The following is an 18748-nucleotide window of genomic DNA, read 5'->3' on the forward strand; positions in this document are numbered from 1 at the left end:
CACCTTCCAGTACAGAAGATGGATGCACCTGCAAAGAAGTTCAACAAAATTCTCAAACAACATAATGTGAAGAGAAGTCATGAATAAGTTTGATAGGATGATTAATGCCCTATTCGCTTGGCTTATAAGCCGTACTTTTTCAGCCAACGAACAATATTTTTCTCTCACAACAAATCAGCCAACAATACTTTCAGCCATGGCTTATCAGCCAAGCGAACAGGCCATAAATATGTGATTAAAAGCTTAATTTGTGTTACTTATACCACAAGCTTTGCTCAGATATGATTAAGTGTGGCACTGTGGGTGTGCTCAGATATGATATGCCTAACGTTTTAGTACATCTAAACTACTCCGAAAGAGGGCACACTAGCAAGCAGCTTGTTGTCAAGATGTGGCACACCAAGAAACAATTTAAGTAGCTATCAGCAGTTTCTTTGGCTCCTATGTCCAGTAGAAACAAGGGACAAAAAAGCATGCAAATTTTCACCTTGAGTGGTGCTGATCTTATAAGTATAATAATTTCTCGAATATGCAACACAAACACCACCCACCACACCCTCACCTAAATAAAGTTACAAGTACAATAATGGTTCAGGATTGTTCGTCTCCCTTAATTTTTGGGCAGCTCAACATTGCAATAAGCTAAATCTGACAAAGAAATTACACGATTACATACCTGTACAAGTTGGGTCCTATAGCCAACAGTATGGTAGCTATTGTGATGCAGCATCCTCTCAGCTAGCTGGTTACCATATCCTACGTAGAGAGCTCTCCTCAGCTTTCTATAGTCAGGGTCACTCTTCCGGCTTTTCCTTGCATGCACATCAGTTGAACCTAAATTTCTTATTATCAAAGCAGGGAAGTTTGGCCACTCCTCAGGCCGTCCACGTCACTTCCAAATGCCTCATCCGTCCGATTCGGAGATCAACGGTTCAGGCTACCTCCACCGAAATAGCTTCTCTCCCTCACGCTCCACATCCTCTAGAGCCTTATCGTCTTCTCCCGACCCCGAGCCCCACGACCCACGGGCGCCGTCTCTCCCTCCTCCGTCTTGCCCGTCCCCTTCCTCTCTCTCTCCCTCTCTCCCGGCAGGGTGGCCACGACGCAGACCGGGCCGCAGGCGGTGCGCTGGCGCTGCCTCTCTCTCTCCCTCTCCCAATGAGTCGCGTCACCAGCTAGGACCCCGCGGTGGCGGCACACCAGCGCGCCGACGAGGTGGTGCGCCGGTGGTAGTTCCTGGCACTGCCCGACAGCCGCTATCCCTCCCCCAGCCCGTATCTCTCTCCTGATGTGGCGCCATCTCCGACAACCATAGGGTTCGCCACCGTACTGGCACTCAGGTTCGTCCCTCCTCCATCTTGATCTCCATCTAGATTTGCTATTCCAGCTTCATCTTTTCTTCTCTCAGATCCCTGCAGTGATCGACTGTAATCACCGGCCTCCGCACCGTCTTTCAGGTACTCCCGTTTCCTCTTATTTTGTTTTTGCCCTCTGATTTCTCCCCACATTAAGTTGGATTTTCTATTCTGGGGTTTGCGCTCCAGTGCTTGATGCTGAGCTTGATGCTCCACTGTTTGCCTTCTCCGTGTTGATCCCTGGTACGCATGCTTCAAGCCAACCGCGGCGGCACAGGTACTGGTCAGGCCGAGTGCCAATGCCCTGTTGTGTTCTCTTCTCTCTAGTTGTATTGTGTTTTCTTTTCTCATTTACTAGATTAATTCAGCAATTCAAAATCTGTTTACAGAGGGCTGACTATGGCATGTACGGAACGGAACCAGTTGATCCAAATGGGTTATGGCCATGGAGGTGAGCCATTTGCTGATTTATTATGTGATAATTCTTCTGAAGAGTAATTTCATCTATGTTTTTAGTTTTTGCTGCTCTTAGTTTTTCCAGAGCCTTACAGTAGTCAATGGCAATGCAGATGCACGTAGAGATGGTGTGAACAGGATGTGTTGTTTGTATCGCATTGCGGTCCATATTTTTTCTTTCTTATATTCCTAGGTATATTAAGTTTCTTACTTGTTGTATCCATGATTTCAAGGAATATCGACAGAGCCTTTAGCTTGCTAGTCTGTTTACTATTGGTCTAAGACAATCTGTACAAATACCAAAAAAAATCCTCTTTGGTAAGTTCCATGTTACTTGGTCATAATGCTCCATTTAGTGCCTTCTCTATGAAGGGCTAACGTTACGGTTAAATGCGACTTGCGGTGCACAAGGTACCAGCGCAGCCCTAATTAAACGAGCCTACACCATGTAACAGCTAGCACTGCAGTAGGATTGTATCAATTTAATTAATTTGGCACTAACCAAGAAATTCAAAGCAAGCAAGCTCTAAAAATGTAATTTCCTAACTTTCAGTCCATCTAATGTTCTTTGGGTGGCTATGTCTGTAGGTATGAAGGAGATGTGCGAAGCGGGCAACAACGACGACAAGAGGGAACACCTCCTGCGCGGTTAAGAACAATGGCTTCCAGCGAGGGCCACCCATGATGGTACATGTGTCGCCTTTGTTTTTCTTATTTCTTTCTAGTATTTCCCTGGTTATCCAAATGTAGTAAAGAAAAATCTACCGTGATTCCATTTTTCTATTTTAGCGCACACTTTATATTTAGACAACTTGACAACTTTTGCTTCTCATTGAGCTCTTAGAGTTGCAATTTCATTCCAGTTGGTTTATGAAGATTCCTACAGTGGTCGCTTATGTGTGAGATTAAAAATGTTGCATGATAATATTACTCTGAATATATTCTTCAATTTGAAAATGCGCTAATAGGTTTGTGGTAGTTGCATGTCCATTTCTTTTTCTTCAAACATTCAGTTTTATTCTAACTTTGATAGGTAAAATATTCTCTTTTCTCCCTCCAAACAATATGTTCTTCTTTGTTCCAAATCAAGTTAACAAACAAGATCTAATGGTCCTAATAAGTTACCTCTTGGCCTCATCTTCTATGCATGCATATCAGATGTTAATTAGCAATGTTGCAAGGGAGGAAGAGATTTAGCATTTATTGTGGTTACTAACATACACATGAAACATCTATGGTTTTTTTTCAGACTAATAAATTTATATAATAATATTCTCATCCTTTATTCTATGCGGTTCACTCAGGTTTCAATTCACTGCTTTATCCCATTCTTAAGTCCGATTGGTGATTGCTATAAATACCATCATTTCCCAATCTACCATTGTGATCTAAATGTTTTGGATAAGCCAGGATACAAAAAAGGCTCCTTTGCCATATCCTCCTCCCTCGGCATTGAAATTTTATGGTAGATATCCCCGGACTATAGTGTCAACATAAGCCACTATGCAGCCTTGGTGAAACCCTACTGATACGTCCTGTGTGTTGTGTTTGCAATCATGACTGCTATTAATCTTATGAAACCGATTATTAAATATATATGCCAGTGCAGTGGATTTTTTTTGTGGTGATACAATTAGATTCAGTACATATTTCAATTGCTGCTCCATTATTGTGGTTTCTTGTTTTTTTTGCGACCAGACAACTTTAGCATGTACCATGGTTTGTTAGAATTATTTGCAACCTTATAGATTACAAATGGTCACTGTGGTTTTAGAGCCACAGATTCATTATTCTCAACCATAATCTGTTCTAGATTTATAGTTTTTATTGTTGCCATATGTTCTCAATAGTTTTACAAAAGACAACGATAATTTAGTTATACATAGTGATGGCAGGAAGAGGAGATGCCCATAGTGATGTTAGAAAAAATTCTTTGCGATAAAGATGTAGCACCATCCTGCTATTTTGATTCATTGTTTCTCTCTTTTATGGACAGCTATTTTTCAGGATGCACTTAATTATTCTCAACCATAATCTGATCTAGGCTTATATAGTTTTTATTGTTGTCATATGTTTTTAATAGTTTTACAAAAGACAACGATAATTTAGTTATACATAGTGATGACAGGAAGAGGAGATGCCCCAACCCCTAACCATTGAGCTGTTCTGTTATTTGTGCAACACAAAACCATTGTGCCAATGTGAAGCTTGAAGTGATCTATTAGTTTGAGAGACTATAACTACTTTGCTTATAGTGATCTACTAATTTATCCTTGAAATGGAGTGAATAATTTGGAATTACTTCTAAGGTTGGCTTTCTTCAAAGATTTGAGGTTTTTATTTACAAAGTTGTTCATTTGGTTGGTTCAGCTCATCGCTCTTGAGACATTAACTTATGTACAATAATGGCATCAACTTTACTCTATACGAAATGAATTTATATGTTGTGCTGCCCACAACGAAGATTTATCTCTAAAACTATGACTTTGTCATGCTATAATTTCAAGTGTTTTTTAAAACAAATCTCTAATGTTTCAGGTTGCCAAAGGGGCATCTCATATGGTGTTGGCTGATGACAGTTTTAGTACTATAGTTTCTGTAGTTGGTGAAGTAAAGATCTATTTACAACAGCATCAAAGCTTTCATAAGGTTTATGCTCTGAGCGTTTGTTTAATTATCATTGACACTTTGTAGCTACCTGAACATATGCATTCTCATTAGAATATAAATGTCTCCAACTATTCTTTTCCGAGCAATTTTGTAATATTCGTGATATTTGATTTGATTCTGGTACCTACATTCGCTAGTTAGTTTTGCCTATTAGTTGAGATTCTTTTTTAGTTTAACTTCCCGGTCATCACGTTAACTGCTGACATAAAAAACATGGTGTTGGATCTTATTTACCCCAATCCACTGTCTATTTTGATACATACATTCACTAATTAGTTTTGCCTATTATTGGAGATTTCCTGTTTAGTTAAACTTCCTGCTCATCAAGTTAGCTGTTGAGCTCAAAACCATGGTGTCGGGTAAGATTGCCTAGATTGAACCACTTTGTCTTCATCCCTCAGTCTAACCCATTTAATGTACACATCGTTCACTCATGGGGTAAGATTACCTGGATTGAACCACTTTGTCTTCATTCCTCAGTCTAACCCATTTTATCTACACATCATTCATTTGGATTACTAATTCTGTTGGGAAGAAAATATGGCAAATCATTCATGAACTTCATGGCTTACATTTCAGGTTTGGGAATCGCTGCTGCATCCGGCAAGAGCAACAACATTGACAATCTTTGCAGGCACAATTGGGTTAGCATCCCTTGATAGCACAGCTTTTTAAGTGACTGTTTCTGCAGTCTGTATACTTGAGTTGCTTTTCCACTGAATGTGGATGTAGTCTGTAGTCCTGAGCTGTTTTCTATGATACAATTTCTTATGTGCCTGTTTACTCAGCTTATTTTCCCATTACTTACTCCATGTAGTGTCTTAGTTGAGTTGTTGATTATTGAAATGGTAATGCCTTTGAGTTTGGCACCATAGCGCTTTCAGAAATTTTGAAACTCAAAGGTCAGTTTGAAAAGAAATATTTTGTTGGCAATATCTACTGTCTTGGTTATATAAATGCTGCTATTTTTCATGTACCTGTTCTTCTTGTTGATCTCTTTTATGAAAAGTTACTTACAGTATTGACATAATGGTAATTCAGATTCTTGTAGCTTTGTCGTCTCTTCTTACACAATCCAGCTACATGTGTATAGGCACTGTATTTCGCACCTCTCAGTTCAATTAATTCTTTAATTTAGTGGTTCACTAATGTATTCATATGTGCAGTTTGTTCATGTTTTTCCGCAGATGTCATTTCCTGATTACATTTGCCTTCCTAGTTTCTTACATATTCAATGTCGATTCTCAATGGTACCAGCATCAACCAGGTATGTGCTCCTCCTTTTTTGCTCATTTGGATCTTCAAGTTACATGCGTCTATATATTAACTTACTCATCTTATCAGCATTCCCTTTGAACATACTAAACTAAATTTATTTAGTCAGCGGTGGTCAAGGAGAAATAAAGTCTTTGCCAAAAAAAAATTCTACATCTATATATGATAATCATCCTAATATACTACGCGCGCAACGGCGCGCGTGATGGACTAGTTTAACGACATTTCAAGTTATGTGGACCTGTTTTCTCGGGATGACATTATAGGAATCAAAGGACACGGACAATTTATAGCAATCCCACTTGTTAGACAGCCACATAGGGCACCTGGGCCATCGGCCCATTATGGTTAATTATAGATTGATTGATATCGGTGGTCATAATTCTATAAACCAGCCCGGGATCCTCCTGGCCTATATATGTAACCTTGTCATTGGCCTCCTAATTAATCTATCAATTTTCTATGTCGTACTTTGCTTTTATGGTATCAGACGCCTAGGTCTGCCTTAGCTCTCGCGCCCCCCTGGCTGCGCATCTTCCCTAGTGCGTGGAACCTTTCCCCGCTCCAACCATGTTGGGCACTCCCATCCTGACCACCCAATCCTCCTCTGCCGCCATTCCTCCTAGACGATGTGACCCGCGCCCGTGCTGTGGAGGCCGAGCACGCTCGTGCGTCTGAGGTCGAGAGCGACCGTGCTGCGCTCGAGAGGAGCGCTCGTGCCGACGAGGCCAAGCGCGCACGCGCTGCTGCCCTGGAGCACCAACGGGCTGACGCCGCCGCCGCCACTAACGTGCGCTCAGGCCACCGAACAGGAAGCCTGCGGCAGCGGCTCAGGAGCGCGACTCCGCCTGCCGCACGCGCCCGCGACGTGCTCTCCCGTGCTGCTCGCTGAACGGGAAGCCACCGAGGCCGCTGCCAAGGACGCTGCTTCCGACGCCGGGCAGCGGCCCTCGCCAACCGCTCCGGGATGTCCTGCTAGCCCATGAGGCCGCAGCCATCATCAATCTGCATGCCCAGGTCATCGGCGTCCAGAACATTCGCTCCCTCGTCTCTGCTGTCCTTGACATGGAGTCTAATACTACAATCACTGGCACCACCAGATGCTTCTGGTCCTCGACAAGTTTTCGCTCCAGTGCCATGTTCTCGCCGATGTAGCCAACCATACCTTCCCTGACTGGGCGCAGATGGACTGCGTCGTCATGACGTGGCTCCTTGGCACCGTCTCCCCCAACCTTGAGGAGATCGTTCGGGAGGATCCTGCCATTGCCTGCTCCATCTGGCTTGCTCTAGAACATCAGTTCCTTGGCAAATGCGAACAACGTGCCCTCTATTTCGACGCCGCCTTCAGGAACTTTGTGCAGGGCAATCTCTCCATCATCGACTACTGCCGCAAGTACAAGTCCATGGCTGATGCCCTGGGTGACTTGGGTGAGGTTGTCACCGATCGCACGCTCGTCCTCAACATCATCCGTGGCCTCAACGAGCGCTTCGCCCCCATCGGCATGCATCTTCGACGTGGATGCCCGTTCCCCACCTTCTTGGAGTTCGGAACGACCTGCTCCTTGAAGAACTCAGTCTGGCACATCACTCGGCGCCCCCGCCCACTGCGTTAGTCACATTCGGCACCGCGCGGTACTACTGGACCTCCACACCAACCCCCTGACAGGCCGCCAACACCGCAGTAGTCCTCTAGCGCTGCTCTTGGTGCCCCCAGCAACTCCTGTAACTCGGGCAAAGGCGACAAGCGTGGCTCACGCGCTGGCAAAGGCAAGGGCGGCAGTCTGGCTACACTACCCCTCCTTCAACCAATACCGCACAGCACCAGCAGTAGCAGCAGCAGGCACCGGGTTTCCACGATGGCTCCTGGCCTAGTTTCTACAGCCCTGGTCCGGCTCCATCAACATGTGGCTAGGGAATCGGCCTCCCTTGGCCCCTCTCCCGGCTCCACATCCTCCTTGCTGGCTTAGCCACAGGCCTTTGTGGCCGACGTCCAGGGACAGTGGACTGCTCCTCCTCCCGGCTACTACCACCCCCTGGCCCGCATGTCGTCATGGGACCCGCAGGGGTTGGCGTCTTCGTTCAACACCATGTCACTAACTCCGCCTCAGCAACATGACTAGATCTTCGACACCGGCGCCACCTCGCACATGACCTCTGACACCGGTACTCCCTCCGACACTACCTCCACGCATTATCGTATTCCACCTTCCATTGTTGTCGGTAACGGTTCTTTACTTCTGGTCACCTCCACTGTTACCATTCACCTTCCTAGCTCCATGAGTCCTAATAATGTCCTTGTTTCTCTAGTCTTATTAAGAATCTTATTTCCGTTCGCCAGTTTACTACCGACAACAATTGTTTTGTTGAATTTGACCCCGCTAGTTGTTCTGTGAAGGATCTGCAGTCCCAGAGGGTGATCACCAGGTGCAATAGCTCTGGTCCATTGTACCCTCTTCGCCCATCTAGCGCGCTATCACCTCCTGCAGCCCACCTCGCCTCCACTGCCGCATCCACCTTATGGCACCTTTGTCTCGGTCATCCTAGATTTGAAACTTTGTCCAAACTTATGGCTTGTAATAAAGAAATTAGAACATCTATCTGTCATGCATGTCAGCTAGGGCATCATATTCGTCTTCCTTTTCCTGTGTCAGCATCACGTGCCTCACGTGTTTTTGATCTTATACACTATGATTTATGGACCTCGCCAGTTCTTAGTGTATCGGGTTTCAAATATTATTTGGTCATTCTCGACGATTGCTCAAACTACATGTGGACGTTTCCTTTACGCCTCAAGTCTGACACTTTTGCCACCCTGTCTAATTTCTTTGCTCTTGTTTCCACACAGTTTGGGCGCAAAATCAAGTCTGTCCAATGTGATAATGGGCGTGAGTTTGACAACTCCAGCGCCCTCTAGAGCTCCTCCTACGGCTACCTCGACTCACCCGCACAGCCATGTGCGGTGGCCTCGGCGTCTCCGTCACTGCCCACATAGCCACGTGCGGCAGCTTCGATGTCTCCTGCACAGCCCCGTGCGGCTGTCCAGCTTTTGCCGCGTCCCGCCATCACCCAGGTGTACAGCCGGTGCCGCCTAGTTCCTTCGGTGCCTCCACCATCGTCGTCGGGCGCTCCTACGCCCCTTTCGAAGGGTGCTGTGGTCGTTCCCCCGGTGGTCAATCAGCATTCCATGACCACCAGGGCGAAACGCGACATCCGTCTTCCTGCTGTCTACCATGCTGCGCCATTGTCTCTTGTTCCGAAGACATACCACGCCGCTCTCGCTGACCCGAACTGGCAAGCCGCCATGCTGAGGAGCATGCTACCCTTCTCCAGAAGAGCACTTGGGATCTGGTTGCACGCCCCCTGGCGCAAATGTGGTGATAGGGAAATGGATCTTCAAACACAAGTTCAAGGCTGATGGTTCGTTGGAGCGCTATAAAGCTCGCTGGGTTCTCCGCGGCTTCACACAACGCCCAAGTGTTGATTTTGCAGAAATGTTCAGCCCCGTCGTCAAACCGGCCACTGTGCGGACTATGCTCTCTCTGGCTCTCTCTCGCAACTGGCCTGTTCGTCAACTTGATGTGAAGAATGCTTTCCTCCACGACAATCTTGATGAGATAGAGCCCTCCGATATTCGAGGATTCCAATCATCCGGACTACGCCTGCCGTCTGAAACCGCTCCCTCTACGGTCTCAAGTAGGCACCTTGGGCATGGTACAGTCCACTTTACAGCCTACTTGGTCTCTCTCGGGTTCGTGGATTCATGTTCCACCGCGGTGCTGACATTATTTACCTGCTGCTCTATGTGATGACATTGTCCTCACTGCTTCGTCGACAACACTCCTCCAGCGCACCATTCATGCCCTACAGCAGGAGTTCTCGATGAAGGACTTGGGTGATCTTCATCACTCTCTCGAGATGCAGGTTCAGCGATGGCCTGATGGTCTCTTCCTCTCGCAGTGCCAGTACATGCAGGAGATCCTTGACCGTGCGGGCATGGCTACGTGCAAGCCCTACTCCACCCTGGTGGACACTTGTTCGAAGGTCTCCGCCCTGGATGGTGCTCCTGTCAGTGACGCCACAGATTTTCAGAGTCTGGCTGTGCTTTATAGTACCTCACATTCACTCGTCCAGACATCTCCTATGTTGTCCAACAGGTCTGCCTTCATATGCACGACCCCCGGGTGCCTCATCTTGCAGCCCTGAAGCGCATCCTGCGGTACATACGTGGTAATCTTCACCTTGGGCTGCTCATTCGACCCTCAGCACAGTTTGATCAGGTGGTTTACTCTGACGCTGACTGGGCTGGCTATCCCGACACACGCAAGTCCACCTCGGGCTATGCCGTGTTTCTCGGCGATAGCCTCGTCTCTCCAGGTCCAGCGCCGAAGCCAAGTATATATCGTGGTGTGGCCAATGCAGTGGCTGAGGCTTCCTGGCTGCGGCAACTTCTATGTGAGCTCCACTCCCCACCCAGCAAGGCTATCTTGGTGTATTGCGACAACAACGCCATCTACATATCATCCAACCCGGTTCAGCACCAACGCACCAAACAATTTAAGTAGCTATCAGCAGTTTCTTTGGCTCCTATGTCCAGTAGAAACAAGGGACAAAAAAACATGCAAATTTTCACCTTGAGTGGTGCTGATCTTATAAGTATAATAATTTCTCGAATATGCAGGTATCATTGCATTGAGATAAAGGAGAGTACAAAACACAAACACCACCCACCACTCCCTCACCCAAATAAAGTTACAGGTACAATAATGGTTCAGGATTGTTCGTCTCCCTTAATTTTCGGGCAGCTCAACATTACAATAAGCTAAATCTGACAAAGAAATTACACGATTACATACCTGTAAAAGTTGGGTCATATAGCCAACAGTATGGTAGCCATTGTGATGCAGCATCCTCTCAGCTAGCTGGTTACCATATCCTACGCAGAGAGCTCTCCTCAGCTTTCTATAGTCAAGGTCACTGTTCCAGCTTTTCCTTGCATGCACATCAGTTGAACCTAAATTTAACAACATTTCAAGTTATGTGGACCTGTTTTCTCGAGATGACATTATAGGAATCAAAGGACACGGACAATTTACAGCAATCCCACTTGTTAGACAGCCGCATAGGGCACCTGGGCCATCGGCCCATTATGGTTAATTATAGATTGATTGATATCTATTAGGCAACGGTGGTCATGATTCTATAAACCAGCCCGGGATCCTCCTTGCCTATATATGTAACCTTGCCAATGGCCTCCTAATCAATCTATCAATTTTTTGTGCCATACTTTGCTTTCACCACTAAGTGACAACTGATGATGCAACAATAAAAAAAGAATCGTATTTGGCATTTCCAAATATCACATTTCTGTGTGCTTTTTTAATATCTGACAGACTGACCATGTGCTTACATTTCAGCAACCAGAAAACCTTAGTTCAATGACTAAAAAAACAGATATATCAGATAACTAAAGTGAGCTCTGGGCATTTAAGGACTAATCATCAGTATTAGTGTATTACCCTGAGTAATCACTTGTTACATCTCCTTAGTTTCTATTTCCATTTATACGACCTTTTTGTTTTTTTAAGCTGGTATTAGGATCAAGACAAATTAACAAAACCTACAGTTTCCTAGACTCTAATTGACCAACAGAGGGCACCCATGCTACATAAATGGCAGTTTTGAAGCACCTCTTTTAGGTAATAATCCTTATAAAACAAGATGGGAACTACTACTAATACTATTAGAACAACAACAAAACCTTCTATGGAGTGCATCATTAGTTCAACCTATGAATTTGGTAGAATGACCCCATTCCTCATGCTTACACTAATTATTAGCTTGTGAGGGATGAAGTTGCGATGGATCAACTCATTCAATTCCATCAAACAAACAAAAATGTAAGGAGTGAGAAGACGATGAATCACTCACATTCTCACACCAAACATCCCTATTAGTCCACAGTAAGTAGGGGTACACTAGAGTTGAAGCCCAACATGAGCCATCAACTCATAGACGTGCTATTCAGGGCTCAGATAAACGTGGTTTGGCTCCAAGGAATTGGCTCAGCACGAAGAGGGAAACGTCAATCAACACCGGTTCCAAGAATACTCACGGTTGGGAAAAAAAATGTTCTCCTAAAATTTGGTTAGGTAGTACTATGTATGAATTATGATAGGGCAAGACAATTCTATCTGGATAGTAGCCTTTTTCCGGTTCACAAAAGCAGTGTATGCATACAAAATGACAGATGTACAAAATCTTCATCAGGATGGATGTGCAGCAACAGGCCAACAGCTACGCCTTCCGCTCAACTCAAGCATTTGAACAGACTTTCTCTGGGAATGATGGTTAAAAAAACATGGCATTAGCACCCAAAACAAACAAGGAAGTTTACTTGGAACCGCCAGAAGCTGATGCATCGTTTTAACTAAAGAGAAGAATGTACCTTGTTTGGAACTGCTACAGCACAACCGGTCATTGTCCACGTAAGTTGCATTCAAGTCCCATCATCCATGAACCTACTGATATGTCGTCGTGTGCATAACTCTGCAGTGATGCACTGTGTGACAGAGAAGACAAAGCTGAGGTGAAGAAAGACCTGGTGGGCAGAAATAAAGCTCCAGAAAAAGGAAGAGCTTCTGTCCAGACAAAAAATTGGTAGAACATATTTCTCAATAGAAACATCTAATGCTCAAATTTTGACATGGGAATGCTTAAACGTGTCCTTGCATCTTGAAGATAACGGTTGTTAGAATCCCTAGTCCTGCGGGAGAGGGATCGTAGGTTGTATGTGTGAGAGGTTGGAGGGCGAGGTCGAAGTGCATGAGGAAGACGGCGCGGCGGCGCCGTGGCTGCAGCGAGGGAGTGGCGGCTACGGCTGTAGCCCTAGAACCCTCGTGTAGCTACAGTAACGCGTGAACAGTAGAGGCGGCTAGGGTTAGGAACTCCCGGCTCCCAGGGGAAACCGGAAACAATAGATTGTTTCTGCTTGCCATCTCAATAATGTTTACAAGTATTTATATGTCTCTAAACTAAAATAGGAAATATTCTAATAATATGGCAATCAAGATAAATATGGGCTTTTAGGCTCCTAGCCACTAGCGGGCTTGGGGCGTGAATAGCCCACGCCGGTCATAACAACGGTGATATTTATCCTTGACAGAATATGACATGACGTGTGTTCTTTAGGAAGTAAATTAAAATAGCATTCTAATCAATGCACTCATTGATAATTCATAGGTATTCAGTAATAATTATTTGGATAACTATCACGGCAACATACGATAGGGACTTAGATATAAGAAATTAAAGTTGAAAAGAAAAGATTAGTTGTTTCATCCACCACAAAAGATTCAGCTCAAATGTCACATTCAGTCTGATGTAATCCAACTCCTGCATCAGCATAAGATGTTCTGCAGATTCAAAAGCTCAGGGACTGTTGCACATACTATTAATCTAGCTAACTAGGATGGTGTTGCTCAAAGTCGGTTTAACTTGGTATTGGTTAAGATGAAACAGGGAGAAACAAGCTGGCACATACTATTAATCACTTACCTATTTATGTTGATGTAGCATGCCAAATTTTTTGAGAGGATAAACAAAGAACCAGAAGCATGTCGAAAATATCTGCTTTGATGAATAAAGTGAATCAGTCAATGAAAATGAAAAAAAACATGACAGAGACTGCATCTTGAACGAAAAAACCTAGAAACTTATACCAAGGAAAAAAACAAAGAATATTACTGAATAACAGCAAGTGCAACAATTGTGCTGAAACTGAAAGTGCTGGGTAGTGGTTCCAATAGTTGGTGCCACTCTTGTTAGAGTATCTTTGATAGTTTAGGATTGTAATTTGATATTGCCATATGTATTTGGGGCCTGGGAGGCAATTTGCCCCCGAAGTCTCTGTACTCTATATACTGCCCGAGAGGCTCAACACAATATATCCCACGCATTATTTCATATCTACTATGCTTTCATGATATCGCGAGTTTACGTTTCATTCCTGAACCCTCAGGCTTCCCGCTATCATCACCATTGCGCCACCTCTGGGGAGATCGATCTCTACTGGGGGAAAGCACCCTTGTAATTAGGTTGGACTGATCTAATTGATCTGCCCTGTGTATCATTGTCAAGCAGCATGGGGCGGCAGCAGGCCAACTAGCAAGCATCCTCCTCTCTGTGCTGTCAGGCTAATCTACCACCGGCATTGTAGGACCATGTGACCGTCTCGCGCCGATTGCGCCGCGCCATGGCCACAACATCGGCGGGAGTTGTGCCCCATAGGTTGTTGACCGCCGGCTGGGCCATGCCACACTGCCTTTTGGGTCACATCGTGGCTCACCATGCCAGGTAGATGTTGCTGCTGTTTTTTTTTCAATCAAAGATTGGGGTTGCGTTTCCCTATCTACCGATTCCTCGACTGTTGGATCGTCGACCCTCCCAAGGTCGAGGTTGTTGTTGCATGCCCTCCTAGGCAACAATGATGTTGCTCGTGGTCCATACTATCTTCATGGTCTGCCTATCCAAGCTGGCACCACCCATGATGCCGATCCTCCTCAAGCTAACTCTGGATCCTAGTCCGTGCTTATTGCCGCCACCTCCGGAACATCACCACTAGTGTCACTGACGGATGATGTGTGAGCGCTTATTGATACGTCCGAGCAGCCCGATCTACGTTCACCATTTGGTCGGCTCATTGTCCTGCTGCGGTCATTGTCAAGAAGTTCGTGATTATGTGTACTCATGTGCCTATGTTGATGCTTCGGACCTGCGCCTCCCTCCATAGCTCTGACCACATCCACCTTGACCTCGGCTACTTCGTTGACAAAACGGGCTATCGTTCGAAGCTACTCGTTAGTTTCCACTCCAATGACAACATCTGCAATTCGACTCGCTACAACAATAAGTGGATTAGTCTTCGATTTCTTCTCTAGTCTTATTGTCTGTGATGCTCTCTCTACGACATCAGAGGGATATTTGAGTATATTTGGTAGTTTAGCATTGTATTCAACATTGTCCATATGTATCTGGGGAGGCAACTTGCCCCCCAAGTCTCTGTACTCTATGGTTGTGTTTGGTTTCTTGGCCTGCTTTTGGCCTGGCTAGCCATCTAAGCCTCGACAGTCTAGGCCTGCTTCCACCAAGCCAATCTCTAGTTGTTTGGTTGTCTGCTTTGCCTAAGCCTAAGCCTAAGCCTGGCTAGCAAATGGTGCGTTTCGTTGCCTAGTTTGCTTTGCATAGAATCACCTCTTCTTTGAGTTGGTAAGTTTACCTTCTTGAGACATTTTATCGAACAGTTGGTGGGCATGCTCAACTGCATCGTTCTCCACTACACGAGCTAGTCGAGCGACCTAGCCGCGTGAGCCCCTGCCGCGCGAGCCCAAGAAGCGGTCGTGAGAAAGGTATACCATGTCGCCGCCACGCACGTTGGTCGTCATGAGTGCTTGATGTTGGGGTGCAGCGGCGCGGGGTGTGCTCTTGGAGTGCGGTGTGACGTTCGGTGGAGCGAGAGGTCCGACGGCCACGACTAAAGGTCTCGCTCCTAGAGCTTGGTGCGGCACTCGGCGGAGCGCGAGGTGTGGTGGCGAAGACCAAAGGGGCCGCTCTTGGAGGCTGGAGCTCAGCTTAGCGCTCGGAGGAGTGGGAGGTGGGGCGGACGAGGACTGAAGGGTGGGAGGTGAGGAAGTGTGGACCCGCGTCAGGAGGTGAGGTTTGCTCAAGCCAAGCCAGGCTTCGCGAAAACGGACACCTCTTGCGTTTTTGTTAAGCCTGGCTAAGGGGTGTCAGCTGGGCCTCAACCAGGCTACCAAACACTTCAAAGGTTGCATTGCGGAAGCCTGACAAGGATAGCGCAGGTTACTAAGCACTGCCTATATATACCACCAGAGAGGCTAAGAATGCAATCTATCCCACGCATTATACCCAATCTACCACGCTTTTCATTCTCAAATTTAAAAATAAACCGAAATGGACATTGTAAGGTCAAAAAGGCAACTTGTAGTCCCTTAGAAGATAGTATAACTGAATTCTTGTTACAAGGTTAGAATCTACTGGTGAAATTGCCTATTGCACTCGACTAATGGTTGTGAAAAATTGAATGATCTCTATTGGAGATGCTTCATCTACCCAGGGGGTATCCTCTGAGTAGCAAGCAAGCATTTTATTACTTGCCAACCGCCAAACATGGTGTAAATTAGTATTTGAATGCTCTTATAGCAAGAATATGGTATCTACTAACAGGAAAAAGAATAAACTAATTCAGGAGAATGAGAAGATGGTAATTAACTCACGTTTTTGAATCTCCGAATTTCCACCAGTCAGGTTCATACCATTGTTGCCACCTATAATTGGCATTGACATCAAAATCACTTTGATAGTTGACTAACAAGAGGCCAAGAAATCCAACATGAAATGCCACACACCCACGCAAAAACAGAAAAATAGTGATTATAGCCAAATTTTCACTATATCTGCACCCTTCACAATAACAATCTACGCACCATGAGGCAAGCGCATCCCTCCTCGAATTTACTCTTGCTTTGCGCCTGTACAGTGGTAGCACATAACGCATTAGATGTTCATCAGAACTATTTGCTAACTAGGATTGAACTGTCAAAAGAACTGACTACAAAAGGTTGCTAAAACATTTGCTCAGTGCATTCCACTACATGGCACAACTTTGCAAGGATTAAGCATCTCTACTGAATCAACAAAAAAAAACAGACTTCTACTTCAAAATGAGATGGCTTGGAGTTGGAGTCATAGAGATACCATACGCGCTAGGCTATCAATAAATTAAAAACCTGATGATTAAGTAAAGAACGCACATACTTTTCATTTATGACAACCCCTGATTTCATACAACCCATATACAATCCTTGGCTACCTCGACGGCCTTCGAGCATCTCAATTAACCCAGCTGACAGAATAGTTGCAAGAGGACAGTTTAAAACGAAGGGGCAAGATCAATAGAAGTACTGTATATCAGCATACACAGAGAACAGGAAAAAAGATACCTAAGTCAAGATTAATGTTATCCTCAACTTTGACATAGAATTCTGCATCCCAGGTTTCGACTGTGGCACTGAAGAAAAACTTTGCTTTGCTCGGTAATTCTTCTGCAGCCTCTTCATGACTTTCCTGCCCAATCCAAAATGCTTACAGTTTCAAATTTCATTGATGAAATGTATATGATCACATGGGTCCAACCTAGTCTTTGATGGAAGCAAGAAAGGTCTAAACTCTAAAGTCTTGCTTACGTACTACAACTTGTGAAGGACAATTGAGAATATGAGATACTAATAGGACCTTACAAGAAGCAAGAAGTCCTTTGTCTGCCGATTTTCATCGTCAATATTACGGTCCAAGCTATCACCTCGATTTGCACTGCGGGTCCAAAAAGGTACACATAATCAATAAAACGAGAGATGGGAAATGGATTATATTTTTTCTAATAAAAGAGAAAAGGATAGTGAAAATATTGTTAAATTCTGAACTATGCAATAACTCAAAGGTATAGATCCAGAACAAAACCTCCGACCAATAACAAAACGAATAACTACACCCTTTTCCTCAAGCTTCTTCAGAGCATCACCTGCAACTTACAGCGAAATAGAAGAATAGAGTTATAGTTATGAGTTGGAGAACATCCTTGTTTACACAAAACAATTCTAGCTACTCCATATTTATCCAGCATTTTAAATCAAATAATTTTGCCGTCTCTTCACCAACCACTCTCAAATTAGTAAGTTTTCTAACACAAGCAATCTCTTCCACTACTTGGTGTTGTCAAGGGAAATTATTTCTATTGCTAGGAATTAGCGAAATTTAAAGAACAAGAGCAGCAAACCTCTTGGCATCCAGGAGCCACGGAAGACGTTCCTCTTGCGACGAGAGCCAAACCCAGTGTAAACACCAATGACAGCAAGAAGCTTCTGCTTCTTGTCGGAGTCGACAGCTACAGTCCTGTTCCCCCACAGGTACCCCTCGCTCTTGGCCTTGGTCAGGTCCATCTCCGCCTCAACAATTTTCCTTCCAATCGCTCTGTCACCACGGCATTTTGAGTCAGCAAAGCAGAAAAGTAACACAACAACCGAAATTCACTTACAAAAAAACTGAAAACTCACTTGCATCCGAGGTTCCTAAGCTTGTCCTCCACCGAGAGCACTTTCGGGACCTGCAATCAGGTGCCGCCGTCAGGCCGAATGAAGAGAAGAATTAAAAATGCCAGTCGGCGGAGTGAAGAGGGGAGGAGAGATTCGCACGCTGCCAGAGCGCCTCTTCTCGAGGAGACCGGACAGGATCGCCCGGGTCTGCGCGTCCTGCCACAACCTGAGACGGAGCCAGGGATAAGATCAGGACTCCCTATCGGGTGCTGGGTCGGAGTGTCTGGGATCTGAGCGGGGTGGGTGGACGTGCCGGCCGGCGACGTAGAGCCAAGCGAGGCAGGGGAGGAAGGCCATGACGAGAGGGACCCTGCCCGATACGAGGGCGGAGTCGGCGGAGGAGGACGGGGCCTTGGACCGGCGGTTCTCGCGCCGCATGGCGCTGGCCAACGTCTCCACGGCGGCGGAGGAGATCTCCGACGTTGGGCCCTCGGCGCCTCCTTGCTGCCGTTAACCGAAAGGCGGGAGCCCAAAACTGACGAAGTGAAAACACATGCTAGCTAGCCGTGGGCCATAGAAGGCCGCAACTTTTATGAGGAACATAGGGCTCTCAGCCTAGTTCAATGTGCTCATCGATGCCAGGCAAAAAAAATGTGGATCATCCAAGTCACATTAGCATGGCATGCTCCTCCGGTTGGGAGTTTTCAAACCAAATAAACTTTTCCTTAGAAGGATAGATGGAGCATTGTAGGCCAAACTTTCTATTCTCTTGTATGATCTAGGCGATTTGAGGGCAATGACTTGGATTAGCCCTACCATTTTCTCTTCAATTTACAAGCTAATGCATAGTAAAATATGATACTACGTACATCAACAAATTGTATT

The 18748-nt window shown here is 45.4% G+C and overlaps 3 protein-coding genes and 1 long non-coding RNA gene across 5 annotated transcripts; 3 read left to right on the top strand and 1 right to left on the bottom strand.

Moving 5' to 3' along the window:
* The first annotated feature begins 2394 nt into the window (after positions 1-2394).
* LOC136519741 (uncharacterized) lies at positions 2395-5965 on the top strand. 2 transcript variants are annotated; one of them, XR_010775039.1, is made up of 4 exons: positions 2395-2498; positions 4350-4460; positions 5061-5125; positions 5739-5965. It is a non-coding gene; the product is annotated as an uncharacterized lncRNA (long non-coding RNA). The 2 variants fall into 2 exon arrangements; XR_010775038.1 differs by lacking the exon at positions 5739-5965 and having other exon boundaries at positions 5061-5658.
* A 975-nt stretch (positions 5966-6940) lies between these two features.
* Positions 6941-7369, top strand: LOC136523179 (uncharacterized). Its single transcript, XM_066516952.1, has one exon. The coding sequence runs from the start codon at positions 6941-6943 to the stop codon at positions 7367-7369; it is 429 nt and encodes a 142-aa protein (XP_066373049.1).
* A 2302-nt stretch (positions 7370-9671) lies between these two features.
* Positions 9672-10449, top strand: LOC136523180 (uncharacterized mitochondrial protein AtMg00810-like). The gene is made up of 3 exons (XM_066516953.1): positions 9672-9821; positions 9911-10285; positions 10435-10449. The coding sequence occupies exons 1-3, from the start codon at positions 9672-9674 to the stop codon at positions 10447-10449; spliced, it is 540 nt and encodes a 179-aa protein (XP_066373050.1).
* A 1485-nt stretch (positions 10450-11934) lies between these two features.
* Positions 11935-18301, bottom strand: LOC136522757 (hydroxyproline O-galactosyltransferase HPGT2-like). Its single transcript, XM_066516566.1, has 12 exons — positions 18177-18301; positions 18023-18089; positions 17885-17934; positions 17608-17801; positions 17292-17352; positions 17072-17144; positions 16775-16898; positions 16590-16677; positions 16049-16099; positions 13311-13382; positions 12202-12315; positions 11935-12091 (listed from the first exon to the last, which is right to left on the bottom strand). The coding sequence occupies exons 1-11, from the start codon at positions 18299-18301 to the stop codon at positions 12231-12233; spliced, it is 990 nt and encodes a 329-aa protein (XP_066372663.1). The 3' UTR covers positions 11935-12091; positions 12202-12230.
* Between the last annotated feature and the right edge of the window lie 447 nt (positions 18302-18748).

The sequence above is a fragment of the Miscanthus floridulus genome, chromosome 18, assembly GCF_019320115.1.
Source record: "Miscanthus floridulus cultivar M001 chromosome 18, ASM1932011v1, whole genome shotgun sequence".
Classification (NCBI taxonomy): domain Eukaryota; kingdom Viridiplantae; phylum Streptophyta; class Magnoliopsida; order Poales; family Poaceae; genus Miscanthus; species Miscanthus floridulus.